Raw genomic sequence first — 8,420 nt, 5'->3', positions numbered from 1 at the left:
GGTCCGCTCTCCGCGTCTCTTCCCGTCACCACGTAAAGCGTCTCAGGGGCGGGGCCAGTGGCGTGCTGGCGTCATCATCCCGCGCCGCACCCGGAAGAGACGTGGCAGCGGAGGGATAGTCGGGGCGGCCGGCGCTGGAAAGAGCTGAGCCCGAGGTCGACGGGGCGCGGTGTCTCCCCCTCGGACCAGCGCTTCTGCTCGCCGGGACCGGTGCCGCGGTGCATCAGTAACACTGAGAGTGGGGTCTGTGGGGAGGGGGGCGGTTTGGAGAAAGGGGGGCGGGGCCTGGAGGGGTGGGACCCAGGAGGCGCCCCTGGGGGCGGGGCCGGGGATATCGGAGGGGCGCCGATGGAGGAGCCTGGCCTGGCGGGATTCAGGAGGAATGAGGGGGGGGTCTTCGGAGGAGGGATTTATGGTGGGGGCGTGGTCCGGAGTGAAGAGGGGCGCCGGGCCGGAAATTGGGGCTCGCACCAACTTGAGAGTGTCCAGGGAAGTAGAAACGAACTTGGCTGGTGAGTGCCTAAGTGACGGACACCAGAACCTGGCTCCCTACCAACTCAGACCCCTTCTTCAGGGTGGACCATGGGCCTTTGCAAGTGCCCCAAGAGGAAGGTGACAAACCTATTCTGCTTCGAACACCGGGTCAACGTCTGCGAGCACTGCCTGGTCGCCAATCACGCCAAGGTGGGGCCTTGAAAAGAGCGGCTGAGCAGGGCACTGGGAGGGCAGGTAGTATTGGCTTCTTCCAAATCCATGAGGGGCCAGGCGCTAGAATGGAAGCTCCACGAGGGCAAGGACTTCATTTGATTCGTTGCTATCCCCCTAGTCCTAAAGACATAGTCTGGCACACAGTATGTGCTCAGTAAACCTTTACTGACTGAACAAACGAAAGAAGCCTTTGCGATGAGAGATAGACCACTGGGTCTCAGGTAGCTGGGTTGTGGAGCCCCTGCTAAGTTTTGACCTCTCTCTCCCACTCCAGTGCATCGTACAGTCTTACCTGCAGTGGCTTCAAGATAGCGACTACAGTCCCAATTGCCGCCTGTGCAACACACCCCTGGCCTCGCGAGAGACGACCCGCCTTGTCTGTTATGGTGAGTCCTGGGGGTTTCAGGACAGGCCCAGCTTGGTGGCTGGCTTCCATGCCCTCCGCAAACAGCAGGGCAGTGAGACTGCCTCGCTAAGGAGGTTGGAGCCCGAGCTTCCAGTCTTGCTGGGTTACTTACATGTTGTGTTTACTAAGGCAAGTCATTTCCCCTTCCTAGGCCTCAGTGTCTCTCCCTAAAAATTAAAGCCGCTAGCCCTCCAGTCTTGTGGGTTGAGGGAAAATCAGTCAGACTTGTGGGTGTGTTTGTGTCTGTGAGCAGTAGCTGGCCGGGCCAGGCATGAGCTGACAGCATGGGGCTTTCAGGCATTCAAGATTCATTACTGAGCCCTGGCCAGTTTTGCTCAGTGATTAAAGTGTTGGCCCGAGAACTGAAGGATCTTGGATTCAATTCCATCTTGGGCATGTACCTTGGTTGCAGGTTGGATGCCAGGCCCAGGTTGGAGTGCATGCGGGAGCCAACCAATCAATATGTCTCTCTCTTTTTTTTATTGATTTCAGAGAGGAAGGGAGAGGGAGCGATAGAAACATCAATGATGAGAGAGTATCATTGATTGACTGCCTCCTGCACGCCCCCTACTGGGGATCGAGCCCACAACCCCAGGCGTGTGCCCTTGACTGGAATCGAACCTGGGACCCTTCTGTCCACAGGCTGACGCTCTATCCACTGAGCCAAACCAGCTAGGGCTCAATGTGTCTCTTTCACATCAATGTTTCTCTCTCTCTCTCCCCATTCTCCCTCCCTCTCACTCTCTTAAAAATGAATGGAAAAATCGCTAGGTGAGGATTAAAAAAAAAAAAAAGATTCTTTGCTGATTCCAAGATTGAACAGAGAAGAAATGAGTTTCCCACAGTAAAGTCTGCTGAAAGAAGTTAACAAACGTCTCATGACATTGACCTGACTCTGGTCTAAGAGTCTTAGTTCCACTTTTTTTGTTGTTAAGCCTCATCCAAGGATATTTTTCCATTCATTTTTAGAGAGTGGAGGGGAAGAGACAGAGAGAAACATCGATGTGAGGGAGACACATCAATTGGTCTTAGTTCCACTTTTTGAAGGAGCTAGTGCAAAAGAGTGAGCTCCACTTAAGTGTTTTTTAGTGTCAGGATGTGGATATATGTGCATGAATTTTATGTGCATGGTGTCTTTACATAAGTGTTAGTGTGTTCATTAGTACTTACACGTGAGCGGGTAAATGTGTGTGAACATGACTACAAGTGTGTTGTGGAGAATGTGTGGGTGAGGGCGCTCAAGTGTTAGCAAACAAGTGAACGTATAGATGTGTATGTGTGAGTCGATGTGTCTGTAAGTACAGCCACCAGGATGGCATTTGTGTTTGATTATGTATCTATAAGCCCATGTATATTTGTGCCCATGGGTGTGTACAAGCACACGTGTGTCTGTGTGCGTGTCTAGGAAGCTTTTCTGAAACTGTTGTTGATTGGCAAATTCTTCCCACCCACACCCACGCCGCAGTGGGCTGGGGAACTTTGTAGCATCTGTTTTGACTTAGTGCGATGGTGGTAGCCAATAAGGCTGAAGGCTTAGGGAACACTGATGACGTGGACCTAGAGTGAGGATGGGAAGGAGGAGGCTCTGGACTACACGTATGTGTGTGTAGATCCCTGCAGTGGGCTGGGGGCTGTTGCTAGGCAAGGAGCCTAGAGTGTCTTCTTCCTCATGCCTCTTCTCTGCTATTTCATGGGCCCTAAGATCTCTTCCATTGGGCCTGCCTCAATGAACGTGCTGCCCAGCTACCCCGAAATACAGCGCCTGCTGGCTACCAGTGTCCCAGCTGCAGTGGCCCCATCTTCCCCCCAAGCAACCTGGTTGGCCCTGTGGCCTCTGTGCTGAGAGAGAAGCTGACCACAGTCAACTGGGCCCGGGCAGGACTGGGCCTTCCTCTGGTGAGAGTCCCTCTGTCTGTCTGTCCATCTGTCTTGGGCCAAATAAGGGAGTGGGGACAGCACTGAGCGGCCTGGTGAGACAGGTTCCTTCCTCCAGATCGATGAGGTGGTGAGCCCGGAGCCCGAGCCCCTCAACACTGCTGACTTCTCTGACTGGTCCAGCTTTAATGGTGAGTGGTGGTCTCCACCTACTGTTGGGGCCCTTGCCTCTCTGCTCTGCTGACAGCTGTCTTCCTGCCACAGCCAGTACCCCGGCACAAGAAGAGATAGCCAGCGCTTCCACTGCCCCCGCCTTCTACAGCCAAGCCCCCCGGCCCCCTGCGCCCCCCAACCGACCTGAGCAGCACACAGTGATCCACATGGGCAGTTCCGAGCCCTTGACTCATGGTGAGCCAGGGGATTGTCTGGGCCAGGGGAGTGGAATAGGGTGGAGGGAGCTCAGGGCCCCAGAGACCCACCAGCGGGACCCTTCCTCACTCCAAGCACAGACGTTACCTACCCACAATTCTGAGATATAATGTCAGGCTTCGAAGGGCCAGGATCTCCTGCCTCCCCTCGCACCCTGCAGTGGAGCAGTTTCCCTGAGCCTGTGAATGCTCGTGGCTCTGCCCTTGCAGCCTCGGCCCCAAGGAAGGTGTATGACACCCGGGATGATGATCGGGCACCAGGTCTCCACAGGGATTGCGACGATGACAAGTACCGTCGCCGGCCTGCCCTGGGCTGGCTGGCCCAGCTGCTCAGGTACCGGGTTACGTGGGGTCGGATGCCAGGAAGCGGGAGGAAAGGAAGTGAGAGCCAGAGGCCCCGGGCACAATGATTTCATGACAAAAGGGGCTTGACCTGGGTACCCGGTGTTGGGGCTGTGTAGAGAGGCTTCAGCTTGACAATAAAAGTCTTGGGTCTGCCCTCTCGGGCTCTCACTTGGCCCTTACATATGAGGTTTGGATTCAGGCTCTCTGAGGCCCCTTCCTGCTTCAACACCATCCAATCTATGCCTGTCCCCATGCCTGACACATTCTAGTTTCCAGAACAGTCATCGCCTCAGCTGGTTCAAGCTGCACAGTCACCCTTGTAGTGGGCAGGGACAGGGATGGTCATCCCCATGGCACACTTGAGGGAATGAGTGAGTCTCAGGAATGGTGGTGCTGGGGCCAGAAGATGAGCGTCATGACCAGGGCTCTTCTCCGGGCCACAGGGCCACCAGAGACTGCGGCCTGATCTGACTTTCCCCTCGTCCCCCCAGGAGCCGGGACGGGTCTCGTAAGCGGCCGCTGACCCTGCTCCAGCGGGCGGGGCTGCTGCTGCTGCTGGGACTGCTGGGCTTCCTGGCCCTTCTTGCCCTCATGTCTCGCCTGGGCCGGGCTGCAGCTGACAATGATCCCAACCTGGACCCACTCATGAACCCTCACATCCGTGTGGGTCCCTCCTGAGGCTGGGCCAGCCTAGGACCTGGGACCCTGAAAAGGGGAGATGGGCCGGTCTGAGGGCCCTTTGCTTCTCCTCTGAAGTCTGAGACACTAAGATCCCAGACCCAAAGCCGAGTCCACTGGAATGGCTGTAGGCTGGGCCTGGGCTCCTTGCACATCAAGTGTCTGTCTTGACCTGCTTCCCCTGGGTCTCTGGCCTCCCACCCCCAACCCATGAGGGAGCTGACAGGTGGAAATAAATGGCAGACTTTATTCAAATTCCCAAAGCCTCCTTTTCCTTCCCCCTTCTCAACCCAGTCCCCCAGCCTCAGTGGCTCTCCTCCCGGTACTGCATGGCCAGAAACTCCAGGGACAGACGGTTGAAGAACATGGTTCCGTTGAGCACTGAGTGGAGGAGAGAGCCCCCATCAGCCTTCCCTGCCACTTGTCAAGGTTCCAAAGGTCCCCATTCCCTCACTCACTCAGGATGGTCAGGGCAAAGCTCCGAACAAGCTTGTAATCTTCCATCTCAGCGTAGAGTGACCCCATGGCGGCCCAGCAGATGCTGATCACCTTGGAAAACTGTAGGCCCCATCCAGTGGGATAGTGACCCCCTCCAGTGGGATAGTGACCCCCTCCAGTGGGATAGTGACCCCCTGCACAACCGGGGTTTCCATCAGCCCCTGGGCCTCCCCCAACCAGCCCTTGAGCCCCTGCCCTGGCCTACCATCAGGACAACTGTGTAGCGGAAGCTCATGCGGTCGTAATGGTAGGTGAAGCAGAAGTTGTACACGTCACTGGCAAAGATGCCCAGGTGCATAAGGAAGAGCAGTAGTGCAGCCACGGTGAGGATCATGCCTTTCGGGAGGAAGAGCACAGCAATACGGTCCCACCATCGCATCCTGGCAGCAGCACAGACTCGGGTCGGTGGAGCTTGAGCGAGCAGACGACGCCCAGGAAGAGCAGCTGACCCCTCTGCTTCTAGAGTGTGCCGTCTCAAATAGCCGTGGGATTCTAGAACCAGGAGATCATTTAGGAGACAAGATTCTAGAACACAGGCTGGTTCCAGCCAATACAGGAGTTTCATGGGTGGCCAGGGGCGCTCTGAATTGTGGAGGGGCAGTGGGCTAAAGGTATAGATCAGTAGGGTCTTGTGTTGAAGGGACAGCGTCTCCACATCATCCCACCTCTACACTTTGCATGTCTTCTCACCGAGTCCTCTCAACAGTTCCACTGAGGCGTTAGTGTGGGCACGCTACGGATGAAGAACTGCAGCTCAGGAGAGGGGGTGGGAGGGGGTCCCAGGTGAGGCGAGGCCTGGGCTCACAAGCTCCAGGTATTTGCTTCAACACCTAACAGAGAAGAACCAAGGGAAGGAGAGGGGTGGCAGATCTTCCATGGCTGTCCTGGGACCTTCCCCATGCCCCTTAGGTGTGGCCCTAAGAAAAACTGGTTTTCAGTCCTCTACCCACATGTTCAGGGATCTGATCTGACCAGCTTCCCCCTCTGCCACCTTCTGGCACTCAGAGATTTTCACACCCATATCTCTCGTTCCAAGAGTCCCATGAGAAAGCTGGGGCTGGTGGTATAAATTCTATTTTACACACGAATCGGGGGTACAGAGAGGGCTTGTTAGCTCAAGCTTTCACAGCTGATGAGTGAGGGAGTCAGAACTGAGGCTACAATCTAATTCTACCTGTGGCTGTGGAATGAGAAGGGACAGTTAGAAGCCAAGAAAAAAACATTTCCTCCCTACATGTAAGAGGAAAAAACTCCCCTGACCAGTGTGGCTCAGTGGTTGAGCGTTGGTCTATGAACCAGGAGATCATGGGTTCAATTCCTCACATGCCTGGGTTGTGGGCTCAGCACCTAGTGTGGAGCATGCAGGAGGCAGCCAGTCAATGATTCTTATTGATGTTTCTTTCTCCCTTCCTCTCTGAAATCAATAAAAATATATATTTTTTAAACCGAAAACTCCAAGCCCTAACTGGTTTGGCTCAGTGGATAGAGCGTCGGCCTGCAGACTGAAAGCTCCCAGGTTCAATTCCAGTCAAGGGCATGTACCTTGGTTGTGGGCACATCCCCAGTTGGGGTGTGCAGGAGGCAGCTGATCAATGTTTCTCTCTCATCGATGTTTCTAACTCTATCCCTCTCCCTCTCTGTAAAAAAATCATTACATTTTTCCAAGACTGTCAACAAAGTAAGCCTGAAAAATGGCCAGAAATGGTGTAAAGGGACATGTAAGTTCCCAGCAACTAAAGTAGAAGAGGGAGGACTTAATGCTAAACTTGTCCACCTCCATTGCCACCTGCCCGTCTGCCCGGGACATTAGGTCCCAGGTCAGGTCATGGCCCAAAGTCTTCTGCCTCCAATGGGTGGGGTTAGAGCCTGACCTCTCCATCCATGCTTGCTGCCCAGTGTCACTAATCACAACAGCCCCTCAGAGCTCCCTCCTGACACGTTAAAGGGGCGACGACCCAATGCCCAGCCATGGTCCCACTGTTGAAACAATTGTTTGCACCTCAGTTCTCCTTTGAATACAAATAAACATTTTTATATGAGGGCTCCCAGCTCAATGCTATTTAAAATGTACATATACATATATATGCTTTTGTTTATTTTAGAGAGAGAGGAACATCAATTGGCTGCCTCTTTCATGCTCCCTACTGGGGATCGAGCTGGCAAACTGGACGTATGTGCTGTGCTGACTGGGAATTGAACCTACAACCTCTCAGTGCATGGACCACGCCATACCAACAGAGCGTCCTCCCCTGCACCAAACGGTCGCGGTTCCATTCAAACTCCGCAGGTCTCAGTTTGAACTCCTAGTCACCCCCTGTCCTCTTGAGCTCATCTTGGTGAGCCGGCCGGCACCTTTACCAGAATCAAACCTGAGAATTATAGTCAAGTCTCCACTCGACCCCTCACTCAGCAGCACATCCTATCAGTCACTTAATATCTAAACACAGTATATGTAAGTGCACCAGAACTCCCTGGGGACTTTTTAAAAAGGAGCTAGGTCACCGAAACCGGTTTGGCTCAGTGGATAGAGCGTCGGCCTGCGGACTGAAAGGTCCCAGGTTCGATTCTGGACAAGGGCATGTACCTGGGTTGCGGGCACATCCCCAGTGGGAGATGTGCAGGAGGCAGCTGATCGATGTCTCTCTCTCATCGATGTTTCTATCTCTCTCCCTTCCTCTCTGTAAAAAATCAATAAGATATTAAAAAAAAAAAAAGGAGCTAGGTCTGGGGGAAGCCCAGTCTCAAAACACACCACAGGTCATTCTGATGCACGTCAGAGAACCAGGCTTCGAGAGGCTGCACTAGAGGCTCCGAGTGGCGTACTGTAAGTGCATTTAACTCTCGCAACTCCCCTGTGAAGAATGTACCCCAATTTTGGGAATTGGGGTGGCAATGGAACCCAGGCAGTGGCAGGAGGCCAGGCACAAGCTCTCTGGCTCTACAGAGAGCGGGTCCTGTCTTCGGGGGGGGGGGGAGAGCAGGGGAGCCGGGGAGCCGGGGAGCGTGGAAGCGGGGGAGCCGGGGAGCGGGGTCGGGAGCCACTACCTGCCTTCCCTCCACCTGAGAAGCTGGGGGAACCAGGGCTCTCTCGGAACCTCTTCGCTCGAGGAGGAAAGATGCGGGGGAACTCTAATCTGGAAGGACCCAGGACGGCGGGGGAAGGTTTCACCTGAAGGACTACCTCGTTTCCACCACTTTAGGATTCCCGGAAGTGCCTCCTTACTACGGCCTCTCGGAGGGGGAGGCGGCGGGGCGCCCCCCGGGGTCGGACCCCCTGGACCCGACAGACCTCAACGGGGCGCACTTCGACCCGGAAGTGTATCTGGACAAGGTAAGTGTATGTGGGGGGAACCAGGCCCCGATACAGTGCACCCCCAGAACATGCCGCCGACTCTGTTACGGAGGTGAAAGAAGCAGGGGTCGTGAAAGTAGCCGACCCTCGGCCAGGCAGCCGGCGCGAAGCTGGAGCCCGAGGGGGCGTG

At 55.0% G+C, this 8,420-nt stretch overlaps 4 protein-coding genes across 4 annotated transcripts in view; 2 read left to right on the top strand and 2 right to left on the bottom strand.

Annotated features, from left to right (window-relative positions):
* Positions 1-224, bottom strand: part of CDCA5 (cell division cycle associated 5) — a 4,687-nt gene extending 4,463 nt beyond the window's left edge. The window contains exon 1 of the mRNA XM_006771714.2: positions 91-224. Coding sequence (XP_006771777.1) covers positions 91-224 — 134 coding nt within the window. The remainder of the gene's footprint in view (positions 1-90) is intronic.
* Positions 151-4,698, top strand: ZFPL1 (zinc finger protein-like 1). The gene is made up of 8 exons (XM_006771608.2): positions 151-243; positions 575-684; positions 983-1,094; positions 2,817-3,010; positions 3,108-3,180; positions 3,254-3,397; positions 3,628-3,751; positions 4,254-4,698. Exons 2-8 carry the CDS (start codon positions 583-585, stop codon positions 4,438-4,440), a joined length of 936 nt encoding a protein of 311 aa, XP_006771671.1. The 5' UTR covers positions 151-243; positions 575-582; the 3' UTR covers positions 4,441-4,698.
* A 44-nt stretch (positions 4,699-4,742) lies between these two features.
* Positions 4,743-5,648, bottom strand: TMEM262 (transmembrane protein 262). Its single transcript, XM_006771609.2, has 3 exons — positions 5,144-5,648; positions 4,899-4,998; positions 4,743-4,821 (listed from the first exon to the last, which is right to left on the bottom strand). Exons 1-3 carry the CDS (start codon positions 5,501-5,503, stop codon positions 4,745-4,747), a joined length of 537 nt encoding a protein of 178 aa, XP_006771672.1. The 5' UTR covers positions 5,504-5,648; the 3' UTR covers positions 4,743-4,744.
* Positions 5,649-5,813: 165 nt separating this feature from the next.
* The window catches only part of VPS51 (VPS51 GARP complex subunit), a 13,631-nt gene continuing 11,024 nt past the window's right edge, over positions 5,814-8,420 (top strand). Inside the window, exons 1-2 of the mRNA XM_006771713.2 lie at positions 5,814-5,847; positions 8,139-8,269. Of these exons, the coding sequence (XP_006771776.1) occupies positions 5,814-5,847; positions 8,139-8,269 (165 nt within the window). The remainder of the gene's footprint in view (positions 5,848-8,138; positions 8,270-8,420) is intronic.

Source organism: Myotis davidii, unplaced genomic scaffold (genome assembly GCF_000327345.1).
Source record: "Myotis davidii unplaced genomic scaffold, ASM32734v1 scaffold425, whole genome shotgun sequence".
Classification (NCBI taxonomy): domain Eukaryota; kingdom Metazoa; phylum Chordata; class Mammalia; order Chiroptera; family Vespertilionidae; genus Myotis; species Myotis davidii.
This window is presented reverse-complemented; position numbering and strand designations above follow the sequence as displayed.

Excerpts from the sequence above, each read along its gene's own strand:
- TMEM262 (XM_006771609.2), bottom strand. The coding sequence starts at position 5,503 with ATGAAACTCCTGTATTGGCTGGAACCAGCCTGTGTTCTAGAATCTTGT. Across the intron at positions 4,999-5,143 it reads GCTACACAGTTGTCCTGATG|TTTTCCAAGGTGATCAGCAT; the intron begins GTAGGCCAGGGC and ends TGGGGCCTACAG. Across the intron at positions 4,822-4,898 it reads CTTTGCCCTGACCATCCTGA|TGCTCAACGGAACCATGTTC; the intron begins GTGAGTGAGGGA and ends TCCTCCACTCAG.
- ZFPL1 (XM_006771608.2), top strand. The coding sequence starts at position 583 with ATGGGCCTTTGCAAGTGCCCCAAGAGGAAGGTGACAAACCTATTCTGC. Across the intron at positions 3,181-3,253 it reads TGACTGGTCCAGCTTTAATG|CCAGTACCCCGGCACAAGAA; the intron begins GTGAGTGGTGGT and ends TTCCTGCCACAG. Across the intron at positions 3,752-4,253 it reads TGGCTGGCCCAGCTGCTCAG|GAGCCGGGACGGGTCTCGTA; the intron begins GTACCGGGTTAC and ends TCGTCCCCCCAG.